Genomic DNA, 19,912 nt, shown 5'->3' with positions numbered 1-19,912 from the left:
CCGGAAATAAGTTCAAGAAATGCAACTATGTCAACGATCTCAGCAAGTCCAAGGACAAAGAAATCAACGGAGGCGTCAGGGCAATGAGTGAGAATTCGCGTGGATCGCCGCAGTCACGACGTGTGAATTTTGTATGAAAATCAAAAGTAGACACCGCAACCCTACTGAAAAAGCTTCAGTGAAAATCAGATGATTTCCAGGTGATTTTCAAGGGAAAAGCGTGCCAATTCCGTATTTAATTAGCAGATGATTTTCAGGTGAAAAGCATGTGACCTCTTATTTTATAAACCCCATTTTTTCGCATTTGATCAGCAGATGATTTTTAGATGAAAATCATGAAACCTTTTATTACATTAAAATATTATGCTTTGGATTGATATTTGCTATAATTTAATAAAATTTTTAAACATTATTATATATATATATATATATATATATATATATATATATATATATATATATTACAATGGTTATAATGCTAGATTGTTCGCGTTAGCTATTTCGAAATAATTATTCAAAAAGACTGTTGATATTTAGTGATCAATTTTATCGTTTGCAAAGATTAATAGAATATTTTTTAATATTATTTATATTATTTATATTTTTAAAATTGTAAATTGCTGATATTAATAACTTTTAAATAATTGTACAATAATAATAAAAATTTTAATTGATAGAGTGAGAAAAAGCAGTATCAGGAAGTTTATTTGTGGTTAGAAGTACTCAATAAGTATTTGGTAAATTTGTATGTTTTTTATTACAAAATATATTTCATCTATATAGAATGCTCTATTGATATTAGTAATGTAACATCTTTGGTAATGACAAAATGTACATATTTCGAAGAACTTTCACGAAAATACAAATACTTTTAATATCTGTAGTATCTATAACGGTAGGATTCTCTTCAATTTTGTTAATTATTTGTAAAATACTATAATGTTTTCTTAGACATTTTCGTATTCGGACAATATTATAAATTGTTAATTCTTTTCTGATTTTCTCTATTTACTACAAATTTATTTATTCAGACAAATCTGTTATCGTTTAGTAAAATGAATGAATTATTTGACCTTATTTTTGATTTACGAAATGTCTCATATAAACATCCATCTTTTACGATTTTTGAATATAATTTGGCATTTATTGATACATTTAGACTTGTTAATAAGGAATCATTTACACTGTCGCCTCTACCAAAATAACTTATATCAGAAAGTTTAAAATAATTATGTACATTTGAACTGAGAATATCTTCGCAGTATATCTTGACACTTACATGTGGATATCAGCGTTCTTGTAGAACTCTTGCAGCATGATTAATGTTAATATACCTAATTATCTGAAAGGTAACACCCTCTGAGTACCCGTTTATTTAAAAGTTATTAAAATCAGCAATTTATAATTTTTAAAATATATAAATAATGATATAAATAATATTCAAAAAGATTCTATTAATCTTTGCGAATGATAAAATTTATCACTAAATATCAACAGTTTTTTTGAATAATTATTTCGAAATAGCAAACGCGAACAATCTAGCATTATAACCATTATAATAAAAATAATAATAATAATAATAATAATAATAATGTTTGAAAAGTTTATTGAACTATAGCAAATATAAAAAATAATATTTTAAAGTAATAAAAGGTTACTATTATCTAAGAATCATCTGCTGATCAAATGCGAAAAAAATGGGGTTTTTAAAATAAGAGGTCACATGCTTTTCAGCTGAAAATCATCTGCTAATCAAATACGAAATCGGCACGCTTTTTCCTTGAAAATCACCTGCAAATCATTGCAAGTTTTTTCAGTACGTAACATGCTGAATAAGGAACCGATCTATAGGACCCCCGGCCCACAACTATAGACTAGACACTGGACATCGACAAATCGATCAAGTATAAGACCGATAGTGTGGTAGTTGGTGACTCCTTTGTACGAACTTATTTCCAACTTTACGAACCTCACTGTTCGAGCTCGATGATGACTCCTTTAATCGCAATGACGACATTCACGGCTGGTCGTTCGACTCACACCAGATCCTTCCTCGAAAGTAACTACATATAACATGAGTGGCTGCTACGCCAGCGATCATAGCCAACACCCCCAAACTCGGTACAGCAGATTTCGCCGAGGTTGTAGATAGCGCAGCAACGACGACCGCCGAAGCCGCTCCGCCGTTTAGCAAGCTCAAGATCAAGCCAAAGGAGAATTCTGCACTTGAGCAAAAGCTGCAGTAGCTGCCAGGCGGTGTGTCAAGCAATCGTGCTCAAAAAAGAGCTTAAAACAGAGCGTGACAACAGCAATCATCTAGTCAAGTTCGAGGATGAGGACGAGGACGAGGAGGTAGACATCAACGAGTTGACCTCTCATGGAGATTAACAGCGCTGGACCAGCTTCTAGCTTGATGGTGAACACTCCAAAAAAGGCCAAACCTACCATGCTGTTGCTGCTCTCTAAATTTCCAGCAACAATATTTAGTTATATTCATGCTGTAACCGCAGTAGATAACCACGTGGCACTAGCATCCTCTCAAGAGGTTGTTGAACAAAGCCATTTATTTAGAAGTTTAATCAAACTCAGTAAACGGGTATAAAAACGGTTTAGAAAACACCTTTTACAAGGTAAAGTTTTGCCAACTGTAAGTTATGTCTCCATCCTCAGAAATCTGAATCTTTGTATTATCATTTTTATTTGTCACCTTATAGTTTATCGATATTTAAATTCTATTCTTAGCTTTAAATAAACTTATGTTATAACCTAGCTTTTAAATTTGCAGCAAGACGCGAGTCTCGTGCATTAATATTCGCAAAGTTGGCTGTACGAGGTACAACGCAAACATAGCGACGTACCGTAAAGGCAGATCCACATGTTGCGGAAAGAAAACGCGCGCGCAACTCTAAAAGTCAAGTCTACATGAGCGCAAACAACGGCAACCCGGCGTACACCAGCGAGCAACACAGCCACTGGCGTCACTCAAAGTCGCCTAACAAAACCCATTGACGCCTCTATGCTTCTTTTGCCGCTGTGCGCACACAGCGTTAAGCGAGTATTGATTAACTACACTCAAAGTTTCGCAAAATCGTGTGCACACATCCCTGCGAGTCCTAAGGGGTACACAGAAAAACACTCAGTTGGCGTATCCGACTGCCGCTGTGCGAACACAAGCCAATCAAAACCGTCACTGAACTAAACATCCAGGCCGACAAAGCCATGTGCACATGACACCGTAACAACGCCATCCAACCGTACCATTGTAGATAATAGTCTAAATATAGTTTTACATTTATTACACATAACAACCAGAGTTTGCAATCTCACTGTCCCCTACCAAATCCTGGTTCCCGACTTAAAAACCCAGCGACAGAAGAAACGAGACCGTTACAAATTTTAAATCGTATTATTTACACCTTCAATCTAATAATTCGAGTGTTTTATCGATATTAAAATTCTATTCTTTGCTATAAATAAACTAATATTATTACCTAGATTTTAAATTTTATTTCATATTATTTAACAGATTTACACCTTAAAACTGATAATTCGAGTGTTTCATCGATAAACTATAACACGATAGAACGAAAAGTGTGCATTAAAATAATAATTTTAAACAGTGCTACAATATTATTTTTTATAACTAATAGTCAACTTATATCGTCGCTCCTAACAAAAAGTAGTACATTTCAGATTTGCCCCGAAGACTAGTACATTTCATTTTTGCCTCAAAGACTAGTACATTTCAGATCTTTCCCACATGAAAATATCCAATTGTTTTGAAGGAAAACATATAGTTATATTTGTTAAAACTAATAAAATTGCAATATTTTGAAAGTTGCCAACAATTTTTTTTTAAATTTCAAAATTAAAAAAATTTTCATTGTTAACTTTAATTTAAAAAACAAATAATAATAAATCTCACAACTTTTTAAATTTCAAAATTTTTCAAAAATCTTTTGGTATATTTAAAAATCTTGCGTGAATATCAATCTAAAAAGTGAGTAAAAGAACTCAGAGTGAGTTCAGACAAAGAAAGTGTTGAGTGAGGGAAAGGTTCTTAAAATAAAACACGGTTTCGCGGTACAACGGAATGCACTTGCTATGGCGTAAAAACCCTCACGGTTTAGAGGGAAAAGCCCTAGCAAGCGTGAACTTTATTTAACTAAAGGAAACGAAGTTATACAAAGAAGAAAGACAAGAAAGAGACTCTAGGAGAGAGAGAGAGAGAGAGAGAGAGAGAGAGAGAGAGAGAGAGAGAGAGAGAGAGAGAGAGAAATAACTAGTTAAAACGCACGAAAAACGCAAAGACGCGAGGTACCTTTTTCGCACTCACAGAGAGCTCTCTTACCGCTAAACCGCAAACAAAAGCCGCCGCTGAAGAGGGCGTTGAGCTGGCCTCGCCGTAGTCCGCCGCTGCTTCCGTCCTGGTCCCTGAGATTTGGAAGCCGGGCTTAGGGAGCGAGAAGATGGTCCGCAACCGTGTACCAAGCGCGCCCCGACGTCTGCGGGAGCCAGACGCTTGGCACGAGGGCAAACAGGGTGTTGCCGCAGCTCGCTCGTCCTGGAAGGAACCACGTCCACAATATGGGCACTTTCCCAAAGCACACTTAGCCTAACGCCTCGAGGCACACACACGCGCACAACTCACCCACGCGAACGACATGATCGCGAATTTTCCGGAAAACGCAAGAAGACTAAAGACGACGAAGTGAACAGTGATTGCTCTTAGAAGGGCAGATCTCAAATTCACTTTACAAAAGCAAACGTAGAAAAAAACGCAAGGAAGCCAAGTTTTAATTTTAACCAAAATAACTATATGTTTTCCTTCAAAACAATTGGATATTTGCATGTGGGAAAGATCTGAAATGTACTAGTCTTCGCGGAAAAAATAAAATGTACTAGTCTTCGTGGCAAATTTGAAATGTACTACTTTTCGTTCAAAGCGACGATATATTCATTGAAGTATTTTGATAAGAAAACAGAGAAGCCGTTGTCAGATGCAAAGATTTGACAATTTCTTTAAGGGGGCACAACATCTTTAAATCGTGAAAAAATCGTTTTAATTGTTTATTTTGATACACGAGAAAACTGTGTCATAACATTTATTAGGTACTTATTAAAATCTACCATGTATGATAGTAACCGTGAGACTCACTCACTTTATGAAGTTTTTTACTATAATAAATGTTCATTTTTTACATAAAACCGGGCATATTCTACTATTAAAAAAAGTAAAAAGTTCTTTGATTAATATTTAATATATAAATATTGGCACATTTTACTATATAAAATAGTAGAAAGTGTCGTTTCCGTAAGATGCAGCGACACTGACTTCGTCAGGATAGGTAAATTCATGAACTGCATAACCGCTGGGACGCCGAATTACGTACAGGACTACACCTAGTTTTACGGCTCGAGGATCGCATATTTTTATTGATCAACAACGTAGAGTATAATTGCCGTGACAAACATGATTGTTTCAAAGCAAGGTATGATTAATTGGCAAGAGAGTCGTCGCGAACAACGATGAAGAAACTCTGAATCTATATAGTGTGCAATCTCGCTGTACAAGACGGGTGTGAAACCAAGTGAGGACAAAAATTCTATACATATATGAGACAATTTGTTGTAAAGCTTCTATAGCGAAACATGCGAACAAATCCGAGCGTGCGAATTAGTTAATTGTTAGGTTACAAAAAAGGTTATAAATAGCGAGCGTACAGATGAAACTATACATAATTACAGATGCAGTTACAAAAAAATAACAAAATTTCTTTTCCTTTTCTCATATATAGCATATCAAATATTTAAAAAATAGAATAAAATGTACTATCTTATACAGTAATTTTTAATATGTACAAATTTTAGAATATAATATAGTAATTTCCAATAGAAAACAAATGGGTCGCACCGTCACTATCTTATATAGTAATTTTTCGTAGACATGCAATAAATTTTATTACGACATTTCTCTCAGTGTAGGGAATTTACCGTAGAATACGATCCTGGTATTCTTAAAAAAGTTCTGTATCAAAGTTATAAGCTAAATAATAAAAGTAGTTTTTGTCATAAATTACGACTTTTAACGAAATTCCGTATATCGACCTACAAATCGATCATAATTTTTTTTTGAAGTTTAGTCATAAGTCGTTCTTAATGGCACGGCGTTAAGTGCACTCGTTACGTTCAGGCGCTTATACAAGCCATGCCGTAAATTACGACTTATGACACGTGTATCGTACAAATATTTATAGCACAGTGTGACTAAGCCCGCACTGAAGTCACGCCTATCCGTGATCTAAGTAGTCCTTTTTTGCACAGTGTTTATCACACCGAGCAAAGCGAGGCCAGTAAGCACCCGAGGAAAAAATATTCTCGTAAGGGCAGTATAATCACTCAAGGGAAAAATATACTTTCGCCTCGTGTTGCATATAGTATTCTATTCCACTCTCGACCGTAAGGCCACATTTTGATCCTGAATAGCGAGATCGAAACAATTTCAAATTCTGCTAGATAGAAGAATACGAAAAGTACATTTTGTTTTCATATTTAAAAATTTACTTTTGCCCCGATAAATTTTACTTTCGCCTCACCAAAATTGTTTTCGTGAAAAATATGCCACTATTACCCGGCTTATCAAGGACAAAAGAAGAGTTTTTCGGCCAGGTGTGGAATAAAGAGTTTTGTGTTGTGGTATTTGTAACAGCCATGTACATTTAATGAAACAAGCATATAAGGGCTTGCTTGTAAAATTGATGTTGTGTGGCTACAGTATAGTGAGATAAGTGCAAAAACTCCAGCGAAAAAGTAGGTCTAAAAGGCAATGCATCCCTAACTAAAAGAATCTATTAAATCCTATTTAAACATTTTTTTTCAATTGATAAAATCCTATTAATTAATGGGATGCATACGTAATTTTTGTTGTAATATAGTAAGTATTATAATCTTGATTATCAGTACCAAAATGGTACACGTCGCGCCATCTATTGGTCAACTGCGATTTTGTACATCGAGACGAGCTCACGCGAGAGCTGACGAACCGCGCATGTCTCGCGCTATACTCTAATCGCCTATTACGTATTATATCATATTCCGTGTGTAGAGCAGACTATGCTGTACTCTACAATACACTCTCTCTCTTGCCTGTAAGACTCCGATGTGAGCAGACGTGCCGCCGACTAGGCTCTCAAGCCTTTTACAATATACTTAACAATAAATTAACCTCAAGTTGTTGTTTATTGATCCAACCTTTTTCATCATGGTAGCAGAGCGTGGTTGGTATTTATATTTTATCCCGCATGTCTACTCATATGAGTGACATGAGAGATATGTAGTGTAAAACTAAGTGAGGTTAGAAGAAAAGCCACGTGGAAAGTAGTTAACGGTTATTGTTAAAAAAAAGTAAATCGCACAGTGAAAAATTGAACAGTGAAATTAAAGAAGAAAATATCTGGAGAAATTATATGCATGTGAAGCATTGATATTCGAATTTTTGTATAGAAACGTCTGTCGATAGAAGAAGATTTTCAAGTGAAAATTAACCGGTCAAAAAGGGTTAAAGAAGAAAAATATAAGCTCAGTGACGTAGATAAAGTCGTCAGCTACTCAACAATTAAAAGAATTTTAAAAACTAATCAAGATTTAAGTGCGATGCAAGAAGATTAAAGTCGGCGAGTGAAACACGTGGTGAAGTGCTATTTCAGAGCACGTGCAAATTAGAGGTTAAGCACATGTACTTGTGGCTTAAGCCTAAAGTAAAACAAGAAGACGGATTAGAAGCCAAAAATATTGAATTAAAAGAAGAATCAAGAAATCAAATTAGAAAAATATTTTTAAAAGCACTCAAGAAGATTATTAAATTGAAAAATCAAGTATACGAGAGCATTAGTGCAAAAGAAAAAGAAATGGCTAAGCAAGCGAAAATCGAAGACATTATGATACCAGTGTTTGATGGTGCAAATTATTCCAGTTGGAAAATTAGATTAATGATCCTGTTAGAGTATAAAGAGTGCAACGAACCAGCAATAAATGAAATGCCTGATAAATATAAAGGCAAAGAAGATGATTGGAAAAAGATTGATTTAAAAGCTCGCACTATGATAATTAGTGCTATCTCAGACAAACAATTAGAATACATCGGTGAATGTAAAACAGCTCTCGCGATGATAACAAAATTCGATAAAATGTATTTAACACAATCAACAGCTTTGCAAATTATATGCAGAGGAAAAATCGAAGAAATCAAATTAAATAATTATAATTCAGTGGAAGAATTTTTTGTAGAATTCGAAAAAGTAACTAATGAATTCAAATCAGCTGGTGGGAAATTAGAAGAAGTCGAAAAATTGAGATATCTACTTAGAGCTTTACCACCAAGCTACAGTTACATTGGGGATTTTATAGATGTTATCCCAGAAGACCAAAGAACAGTAGACTATGTAAAGTCGAAAATAAAAGAGAAAAATATGACTAATGCTGAGTCAGATAATAAAAGTAATGCCAGTACCTTTGCGGTACAAACCAAAGGCAAATGTTTTAACTGTGGAAAATTTGGCCACTTCATAAACGAGTGTACGAGACCACATCAGCAGAGCAACCGAGGACGAGGTGCTCAATACAGTCAAGGTCAACGAGGTCACCAACGAGGAAATCAACGAGGCTACAACAGAGGGTTCAACAGAGGCTTCAACCGAGGCAACTACCGAGACAATCAGCGAGGCAGAGGTCAAGGTCAACCCAAAGCTAAATCTTCAGGCGAACAACAGGGCGACTACTCATCCGAAGCATGGCTGACCCAGGTCTGCAACCCAGAGGTAAACCAGATAACTGCGTTAGAAAATAGTAGCGAAAGTTTAGGTCAAATTAATTGGTTACTAGATAGTGGCTGCACAGACCACATTGTAAATAATGATAAATATTTTGATAAATTCGTATATTTAAAAAATCCTATAGAAGTAAAATTACCTGATGGTAAAAGTTTGAAAGCTACTAAAATTGGAACTGTAAAATTACTTTTTAAAAATTATTACAATCAAAAACAAGTAGACGTAAAAAATGTTTATTATGTTCAAGGCATTAGACAAAACATACTGAGTTTCTCTAAAGTCACAGAAAATTATACAGTAGTAGCAAAAAATGATGATGCCAAAATTTACAATAAAAATAGAGAATTAATAGCAGTCGCAAACAAAAAGGATAATCTATATTTTATGAAAAGCTATGTAATTGAAAAGGAAAATAAGCAAATGTTTGTAAATTCATTAAAATTAACTGATAAAGAGAAATGGCATAGAGCATTAGGTCATGTTAACTTTCAATATTTGAACAAATTAGTGAAAAATAAATTAGTAAAAGGATTGCCAGAAAAAATAGAAAATGTCGAAATGAAATGTGGAAATTGTATAGAGAGTAAAATGGCAAATGTACCGTTCGAAAATAATAGATCAAAAACTACGGAAATTTTAGAATTAATTCACACAGATTTAAATGGTCCACATAACACAATCGGTTATGGGGGAGAAAAATATTTTGTAACTTTCATTGATGATTATAGTAAGTGTACTAGAATTTTCTGCATTAAAAATAAATCAGAGACTGCCAGTTGTTTAAAAGAATTTGTTAGTTTAGTAGAAAATAAATTTAGTAAGCGAGTTAAGAAATTACGTTGTGATAATGGCAAAGAATATTTAAATAAGGAAATTTATGATTTTATAAAATCAAAAGGAATTGAACTATTGCCATGCCCACCGTACGTCCATGAATTAAATGGAGTAGCGGAAAGATATAATAGATCCGCAATGGATATGGGCAGATGTTTAATGCGTGAAGCAAAAATTCATAGGCGATATTGGCCTGAAATTATGAAAACAGTAGCTTATCTAAAAAATCGCACAATTGCAAATACAGCCAAAAATAAAACGCCATACGAAATATTTTTTGGTAAAAAACCAAATGTTGATCATTTAAAAATTTATGGCAGTCGAGTCTTTGTACGAGTACCAGAAGCGCTGCGAAAAAGCAAATGGGACGATAAAGCCAAATTAGGTACTAGTAGGTTATGTAGAAAATGGCTATAAAGTTCTCGTCAATGGTAGAGTTATTCATGCTAGACATGTACAAGTAGTCGAAGAAAATACAGAAATTATTTGCTTAGAAAAACTTGATGATGAAAAAGATAGAGATTTGGAAAATAGCGAATCTGAAAATGTAGAAAACAAACTAAACTCTTTTACCCATACTTCGACTCTCGAGTCAAGTAGGGGTAATGAAATAAATTTCGAAAATCGTATAGATAATTATGAAAGTAGAGAAAATGAATTAAATTCTGATATTGCTGAAAATGATAATTCAAGTTTAAAAGTACAAAGAAAATCTAATAGAAAGAAAAGTCCTGTAAATAGATACGGAAATCCTGTAACTCATTTTATATATGTAAATCATATTGATGCAAATGTACCAAATACATTCGAGGAGGCGTTAAACTCAAATGAATATAAACAATGGAAAATTGCGATGGATTCCGAAATCAATAGTCTTATGAAAAATAAAACTTGGCAAATTGTTGAAAGGCCAAAAGACAAAAAAGTCATTGATGTGAAATGGGTCTACAAAAAGAAAAACAATAATATGTATAAAGCGAGATTAGTTGTAAGAGGATTTCAACAAAAGGAATACTTAGATAATGTTTATTCACCCGTAGGAAAAATGCAAACTTTGAAAATTTTATTGTCATACAGTTGTAAAAACAATTTATTTATAGAACAAATGGATGTAGAGACAGCTTTCTTAAACGGTGATGTAAAAACCGAGGTGTATATAAATGAACCAAAAGGTTACGAAACAGGTGACAATAAAGTTTGCAAACTGCAAAAGGCATTATACGGACTGCGAGAAAGTCCTAGAGCTTGGTACGATTGTTTTAATAAATTTATCGAAAGCTTAAATTTTGTGAGAAGTAACTACGATTACTGTCTATACGTAAATAATACGAACAAAGATTCAATATATATTTTAGTTTTTGTTGATGATCTCCTAATTTGTTGCAAAGATAAAAATAAAATAGATAAAGTTAAATCTAGTCTAATGCAAAGATTTGTGATGAAAGATTTAGGCAAAATAAGCCAATATATAGGTATTGATATAAATTATAGCGATGATAGACAAAAAATGACTTTAAGTCAAACAAAATACATTGAATCTTTAGCCACTAAATATAATTTAGAAAAAGCCAAATTATATGATACTCCAATGGAGTCAAATTTAAAACTAGATCAAGCTATTGAAATTGATGAAAATATAAAATATAGAAACTTGATAGGAGAATTATTATACATTAGTTCAGGCACAAGGCCAGATATTGCGTATAGCGTAAATTATTTAAGTCGATACCAAAGTTGCTACGACCAAACACATTATAAATATGCGTTGAGAATCCTAAAATATCTGTATAAAACTAAAGATCTAAAATTGACATATTGTGATAACTTGAAAAACGAAATATTAGATTGTATGGTAGATTCTGATTATGCAGGTGATAATGTAGATAGAAAATCTACAACAGGCTTTGTAATAAGACTTTATGGTAATGTAATTTTCTGGAAAACTCATAAACAAAGCACTGTAACCAAATGTTCAACTTTCGCAGAATATACTGCTATGTCAGAAGCAGTAACAGAAATATTGTTTGTAAAAAATTTATTAAGCGAAATGTTCAATGTAGAATTCGATAAACCAATTAATGTGTATGAGGATAACTCAGGTGCAATTGCGATTGCAAAATATGGTAACTTCACTAAAAACTCGAAGCACATTGAAGTGCAATATCATTATATTAATGAGAATTATGAAAATGGCATAATTGATATTATAAAAATAGACTCTCAATTCAATTTAGCAGATATGTTAACGAAAAGTCTAAATAAAACAAAGTTTATAGAAAATAGAAAAGCGCTAAGATTAATTTAAAATGTAATAGAAAAATGTATCGAAAATGAAAAGTTAATGCTAAAGATCAAGATCATAAACTTAAGGAGGCGTGTTGTAATATAGTAAGTATTATAATCTTGATTATCAGTACCAAAATGGTACACGTCGCGCCATCTATTGGTCAACTGCGATTTTGTACATCGAGACGAGCTCACGCGAGAGCTGACGAACCGCGCATGTCTCGCGCTATACTCTAATCGCCTATTACGTATTATATCATATTCCGTGTGTAGAGCAGACTATGCTGTACTCTACAATACACTCTCTCTCTTGCCTGTAAGACTCCGATGTGAGCAGACGTGCCGCCGACTAGGCTCTCAAGCCTTTTACAATATACTTAACAATAAATTAACCTCAAGTTGTTGTTTATTGATCCAACCTTTTTCATCAATTTTTATAAAGGTTAACGAGATTTAATATATTCTTTTAGTTAGGGGTGTGAAATGAACCAAATAACTGTTATTGTTATGCGTGTACTGAGCCATGGGCACGCTGGAAATCAACTAAGTGAAGTTTGTGAGAAAATCACGCAGGACTCCATGATGGCTGCAATTCAAGAAGAAAAAGAAGCTACAGCAAGTTTTCAATAAGAAGTTTCTGGCAATGGCGTTAGGACTAAGTGAGGTGCTTTAGCCGTTACATAAACATGACAGTTGAGGATATGATAGACATTACACACCAAATGCTTTGTGACTATGGTAAGAAAAAAATAATAGCTTTAAGTGTTATTAATTAAAACATAATTTTATTTTAAATTACTTATTTTTACAGCTAATAATTCTAACATCATTCTAACATCTTTTTTACTTATTTTTACTTTTTGTGTTTCAGATGCATTAACACTCCAACAGACATGTTTATGTGTATCCAGATGCGACAGCCTGGCAGTAGATAGGCTATAGGCATACCAGAACATAGGCATACTAAAACACCCCCTCTCCTCTCAGAGTGTTTTGGTACCCGGTGAAAGAGGAGGGATCCCCTCTCTCTCTCCAAGATACTAGAACACCCTCTCTCCTCTCAGGGAAAGATTGCAGCCCTCCCAAAAGAGAGGGAAGAGGCCTACATTTGCTTGGAAAAGCTCCTCCTTCTCTGATTTTGGAGAAACGTGTGAAAAGAAAAGGTGGTGGAAAGTGTGTAAATGCATCCTTATAAGATAGCAGTCAAAGCTAATAAATTTATCGGAGAAAAATAAATCCCGCTTTCTCACAGTTTAAACTGAAAGATAATAACAAGAATAATAAGCACATCTGCTCGCTCTCGTGAAGTGATGAACCCTCAAAGCTGTTTCCACGTTAGATTGTCACGAGCAGAGATAATTTTCACACACACTTGAAATTACTGTCGATTCTTAAAGAGATAATCTTACGCTCAATAGATCTCACAAGGGTATCTGTGCGGCAAACGCGCAGGTATACACATTTCCTCGACCGCGTGCTTACATACGGAGATAATCTTATTCATAGCACAATAGATCTCATACGGGTATCTGTCGGACTTCTTGCCCGACACGCGCGCAGGTATACATATTTCTGCATGCTTACCTGCACGTGCGTATACACATCGGACCACCTTTCTCACAATCTCACTCTGATGTAATTCCTCAACCCCGCATGCTTATCTGCGCGTACATATCCCCTTCTCGCTCTGGCATACATATTTTCCCGACCGCTTGCTAGCCTACGCGCAAGTATACACATCTGGCTGATTCTCTGATTTTCGAGAAACGTGTGAAAAGCGAAGGTGGCGGAAAGTGTATAAATGCATCCTTATAAGATAGCAGTCAAAGCTAATAAATTTATCGGAGAAAAATAAATCCCACTTTCTCACAGTTTAAACTGAAAGATAATAACAAGAATAATAAGCACATCTGCTCGCTCTCGTGAAGTGATAAACCCTCAAAGCTGTTTCCACGTTAGATTGTCATGAGCAGAGATAATTTTCACACACACTTGAAATTACTGTCGATTCTTAAAGAGATAATCTTACGCTCAATAGATCTCACAGGGGTATCTGTGCTGCAAACGCGCAGGTATACACATTTCCTCGACCGCGTGCTTACATACGGAGATAATCTTTTTCATAGCACAATAGATCTCATACGGGTATCTGTCGGACTTCTTGTCCGACACGCGCGCAGGTATACATATTTCCGCATGCTTACCTGCACGTGCGTATACACATCTGACCCGTCCTCTTCTCGCTTAGACATACATATTTTCCCGACCGCTTGCTAGCCTATGCGCAAGTATACAGATCTGGCTGATTGCTTGCAGATTAGCAGATAGATTATCCGCCAAGTTAATATGTGCATGTGTGCGTTTCAAGAACTAGGATTTTGAATTTTCACACAGATAAGTCGGATACGTGCTGAAGACTCTCGCATGAAAATTTAAGATATGGACAGTCAACAATGATCGCTCTCTCTCTCTCTCTCTCTCTCTCTCTCTCTCTCTCTCTCTTTCTCTCTCTCTCTCCAAGAAAGCGTAGGTGTGTACTCGAGTGATTGAGGGATGGTCAAATTTTGCTGAGAGGGAGGAGATTTTGAAAATTCCGGTGGGAAGTGTCTAAGAGAGGTTCTATGAGAAGAAAGTGGAAATTTTTCGCAAATCGAAGGACTTTTGGTAATTGAAGTGGAAAGGGAAGCTTCGCTGTCCACCCTATTTAAGGACCTGGTGCATGCTTCGTCAGTCAGTTCACTCTTCGTTTTCAAGTTCATTCTTCAATTCAATGTGTGAGAAGATGGAAGGAATCAACGACAGCATGAAGGCAGCTTTTGAGAAGGTCAACGGCTATAGAACAATTGTCCATCACTTTAATGTGGCATGGCAGTTGATGTCCTGGACATCGAATGGAATTAATGATGATTTCATTTTGAGAAAGTGTAAGTGTTATTTTTTTTACATTAGTTTAGATTGTATTTGTAACATTTTTTTAAATTTAATTATTTTTGTTATATTCTTCAGCTCTACCAGCCGATTTAACTGCTGCGATGAAGCAGCTGAATGAGGGTGCGCTCACCTCACCAGAGTCGCAACAACAGCAGTAACTTCCGTCGATTGGTGTGATGCAGCAGATGTTTAAAAGTATATCATCCTTATCAGAGATGCACCATCAGCAGCAGCTTCCACAGGAGCAAAACTCGCAGCAACAAGCAGCAGAAGTCGCATCCGCAGCCAAAGCCGCAGCAGAAGCCGCAACCACAGCCAAAGCCGCAGCAGAAGCCAAAGCAGCAGTCGCAGCCAAAGCCACAGCAGAAGCCAAAGCATCAGAAGCCGCAACCACAGCAGAAGCCGCATCCGCAGCCAAAGTCGCAGTCACAGCACCAGCTAGGAAGCCACTCAGGGACCCTCGCTCTCCGCCGGCAGCCAAAAGTGATCGCCCTTCTACGTCTTCGAAAAGCGATCGCAATCACTCGTCATCAAAAAGCGATCGCCATCACTCGTCATCAAAAAAAAGCGATCGCCATTGGTCATCTTCGAGAAACGAGCACCATCGCTCATCTTCGAGAAACGACCGCACTTCTGTACCAAGCGATCACCACACAAGTACGGCAAGCACGAGGGCTGATTGCCAAGCGTTGAATACATCTGTTTGCGCTGTTGAGCATTTACAGCCTCCTCTACGATCCGTAATAGCATCCAAGGGGATTAGGCTATCACAATCTTCAAGGGCGAGATCAAGCTCGCGTTCAGGCTCAAGCTCGAGTGCAGGCTCAAGCTCGAGTTCTGGCTCGAGCACCAGCTCGGGATCCAGGTCGGGATGTGGCTCTGACAAAAGTTCAAGAAAGAGGAAATCTGATGGTTAGTTATAAAAAAAAATTTTAATTTTTTCAAAAAATAATAATACATATTTTTTCTTTAATTGCAGATGAAGCAATCAATGGTATAGGTGGTAAAAGGATGACATTCACATCATCTCAAGAGAGCGAAAAATCAGGTAAGATAATTTTTTTTTCATTCATTTAATTTCATTTTTTATGATAATATATACATTAATTTTTGTTTTTTTTTTGGTTTGTTATTGCAGCAGAAAAGAAGGAACGGAGAAAACTTTCGTTGTCTTTAAAAAAGACTGATCTACCACCACCATCTCCGCGACAGCAGCCATCACCACAGCCTCTCTATCCTGCAGATCAGCCGATGCCACTTCAGTATCAAGCAGATCAACCGAGCCACTGCAGCATCAACAAGAACAGCAAATGCCACTACAGCAACGAGCACGACCGCGTATATTGCAAGACGAAATACTCAACGATCCGCTTATCGTGTTCGATAAGAAAGCAAATATGCGAAAAATCTGAATGATATTTTTCAATAAATTTTTTGTAATAAATTTTTGATATGATAAATGTAAAAAAATAAAAATAAATAAACATAATTTTCCACTAATATTTTGTGTTTCCTGCTTGATTAAACATTATTCCTTTTAGAAATGTATATTATAACGCATGTTTACTGTCGTTGATCGCGCGTTACAACCAGGGCCAGAAGGGTCCTGTTTATTATAATTAGAAACGTCGGACATGCAGAAGGCATGGCTCAGCCGACTCACGCGGGCACGGATTTACCTATGTCATCTGACACATTGTCACGTTTTGTCAGCAGCGTGCGAGTAGGTGGCAACAACGTACGTTGCCGAATATATATAAAGTTGATAAGGGAATAAAACATAAAACATTCATTTATTAAAATCATTTTTTATTTATTTAAGCTGATTTCCAGTATAAACAAATACATTTTGAATTTTGATTATCCACCGTATCTAAACTAAATCGATCATCTAAATAATCGAGTAGCCAGGTTCGTATTGCAATAACGTTTCGAACAGCACACATAGGCACTCTTCTAATGCAGAGATCGTGATTAAAGCAGACGAACTGCTTATCATATATTATTTTTTCAAACGATGGACAGCCAAAATTTTCGACGTTTGTGATTGATCTGAAAAAATAAATAGAAGAATGTGTGAGGGATTTTTTTTAATGTGAAAGTTTAAATAAATTTATTATATTTGCAACTTACAAATCGGGCAATAAATTTTTTATCCATTCTGCTTTCTGCTTTCCTTTGACGAATAATTTTGTGACTCCTTGCGTACATATTTCTAAAATTTTAATAAGACGGTGATATGGAATATCTCCAGAATCCCATTCTATGCCGTGATGGCTCTTTTCAATCCAGTGAGTCATACATTTTTCTTCCTCTGTTAGTTCATCCCATGGTAATGGAGGTTTAAAGAGATACGCAGTCGGTAAAGCAGTTTTACTCAAATTGAGAAAACTGATTTCCTTGAAAATAAAAGTATCGACGGTAATTCTTTGAAAACCTTGAATGTCACAGAGATAAACTTTTTCTTCTTCTTGACATTGCAATATTGTATTTCTAAACAATACATTATATTCATTTGAACTTCTATCAATCACGCTAGTCATCTTGCTATTCAGTAAGAAATGATCTGAGCTAGACTCTTACTCTCTGTTTTTATAATACATAACTCCGCCTCTGGCTTATCTAGGATTTTAAAAGTCGATTTTGGATTGGATGAAAAGAAAGAAAATGCATCCCCTCTCAAGAAAATCTTCGTTCTTATCTTATCTATGAGCTCTTCGTCCACACCATTGGTCTTTCCCGAGAAAATCTTTTTCTTAATCTTATCTACTAGTTCTTCGACTCTAGCATTGATCCTTTGCGAGAATACCTTCTCTCCCTATTTAAGAGCGGGAGCATCTTCCTTGAACGATCACAGTTCGTCAGTTGCGTTTCCTTGATGTAAAGTGATAGTTTTGTGCAAGTTCACGAATAATATTCTAGTCATATTTCAGTAAAAAGTAAAGATGAATTCGATGGATTTTTTTTGAACGTCTTGTTGGCTTACTTCGTGACACCATACAAAGTAAAAATGATATGAGCGATGAAGATATTTATCATTGGCTGGACGTGTGTAATTCTACGATAAAGGAATTGAACTTGCATCATATCTAGAGAACGTGCCGATAGCAGTAAATGAGTTTCGATCTGATGGCTTCACGGATGAAAAAATCAATCTTCTTAGACGCAAAGGCATATTTCCATATGATTTTGTTAATGAATTAGATAAACTAATGACAACAAAACTGCCAGAAAAAAATGAATTTTACAACAAATTAACAGATTCACATATTACTGAGAAAGATTACAATCATGCTGTTCAAGTCTGGAATATGTTTAATATAAAAGCTTTAGGCGAATATTCTGATCTATACTTGAAAACGGATGTTTTATTATTGGCTGATGTTTTTGAAAGTTTTCGGGAGACATCTCTTAGAGTATATGATTTATGCCCTGCACATTTTTACACGACTCCTGGACTAACATTTTCAGCAGCTCTTAAAATGACACAGGTGGAATTGGAGCTTCTTACAGATATTGACATGCTGATGTTTATTGAAGCAGGGATTCGAGGTGGAATAAGTCAATGTTGTAATCGGTATGCCAAGGCAAACAATCCATATATGGGACCTTCATATGATAAGGAGCAGAAAACAAAGACTCTCTTATATTTTGATATAAATAATCTTTATGGATGGGCAATGGTACAACCTTTGCCAGTTGGAAAATTTAAATGGATAGAATATGAGACAAATACATGTTTTTTCAATACACCACCAGATTCTGACATAGGCTATTTTGCTGAAGTTGACTTAGAGTATCCTGAAGAAGTACACGATGATCATCGAGATCTCCCTTTTTGCGCAGAGCATCGTACACCACCTGGCTCTAAACAGAAGAAACTTCTAACTACTTTGAATGATAAGACAAGGTATGTAATTCATTATCGAGCACAGAAACAGGCGTTAGATAATGGACTTCGACTGAAAAAGGTGCATAGAATTTTGAGTTTTGAGCAGAAGGCCTGGCTCAAACCATATGTCGAACTAAATACAGAGAAAAGAAAGCAGTCCAAGAATGAATTTGAAAAACTGTTTTATAAATTATTAATTAATGCTGTCTATGGAAAGTGTATCGAGAGAGAGCGATCTCGCGTTGATGTGCGATTAGTGAATAAATTTACAGGTCGATATGCAGCAGAAGCACGTATAGCTCAACCAAATTTTCATAGTTGTGCAATCTTTGATGAAAATTTAGTTGCTATTCAGCTAAAGAAGACAAGTATAACAATAAAGAAACCAATTTATGTTGGTCTCTGTATTCTCGATTTGTCAAAAACATTAGTATATGATTTTCATTATTCATATATGAAACAACGAGTAGGAGAAAATACAGATACCGATAGTTTAATATACGAAGTTGCGGACGAAGATTGATATGTATCAAATAATGAAAGAAGATATACACAAGTTTGATACTTCTGATTATGATGAGAATAATCAGTTTGAAATTCCGCGTGTTAATAAAAAAGTTCCTGGATTGATGAAAGACGAATGCTGTGGCAAGATTATGACAGAGTTCGTAGGCTTAAGAAGCAAAATGTATAGTATTTTGATTGATGGAGCTGAGACAGTGAAAAAAGCCAAAGGGATAAAATCCAATGTAGTAAAGAAATCAATCACATTCAAAGATTATCGAAAATGTCTTCAAGATCTTGTTATTATAAAACGTGAGCAGTGCAATATTCGTTCAAAATTACACATAGTCCATACTGAAAAACAAGAAAAAATTGCTCTAAGTCCTCACGATGATAAAAGATACTTATTACCTCATAGTACAGATACTTTGCCCTGGGGTCATTACAGAATTATGGAAGAACAGATGGCGCAAGCTGCAATGCATGTAGAGGGGGAAGCGGAGGAGAGGAGATACAATGCAGCTAATGGCAATGAAGCAGAAGAAAAAAGAGAGGGAGAAAATGAGAGGGAGGATGAGGTAACCATTGGCAATGATGCAGAAGAAAAAAGAGAGGGAGAAAGTGGGAGGGGGGATGA

General features: G+C 35.5%; 2 protein-coding genes across 16 annotated transcripts in view; one reads left to right on the top strand and one right to left on the bottom strand.

Moving 5' to 3' along the window:
* The window catches only part of LOC100119385 (echinoderm microtubule-associated protein-like 2), an 804,666-nt gene that overhangs the window by 199,040 nt on the left and 585,714 nt on the right, over nucleotides 1-19,912 (bottom strand). The window lies entirely within an intron of this gene.
* On the top strand, nucleotides 12,828-16,297 carry LOC107981019 (NKAP family protein UM04995-like). Its single transcript, XM_016984867.3, has 3 exons — nucleotides 12,828-15,791; nucleotides 15,859-15,927; nucleotides 16,018-16,297. The coding sequence occupies exons 1-3, from the start codon at nucleotides 15,056-15,058 to the stop codon at nucleotides 16,293-16,295; spliced, it is 1,083 nt and encodes a 360-aa protein (XP_016840356.2). The 5' UTR covers nucleotides 12,828-15,055; the 3' UTR covers nucleotides 16,296-16,297.

The sequence above is a fragment of the Nasonia vitripennis genome (assembly GCF_009193385.2).
Source record: "Nasonia vitripennis strain AsymCx chromosome 4 unlocalized genomic scaffold, Nvit_psr_1.1 chr4_random0007, whole genome shotgun sequence".
In the NCBI taxonomy this organism is placed as follows: domain Eukaryota; kingdom Metazoa; phylum Arthropoda; class Insecta; order Hymenoptera; family Pteromalidae; genus Nasonia; species Nasonia vitripennis.
This window is presented reverse-complemented; position numbering and strand designations above follow the sequence as displayed.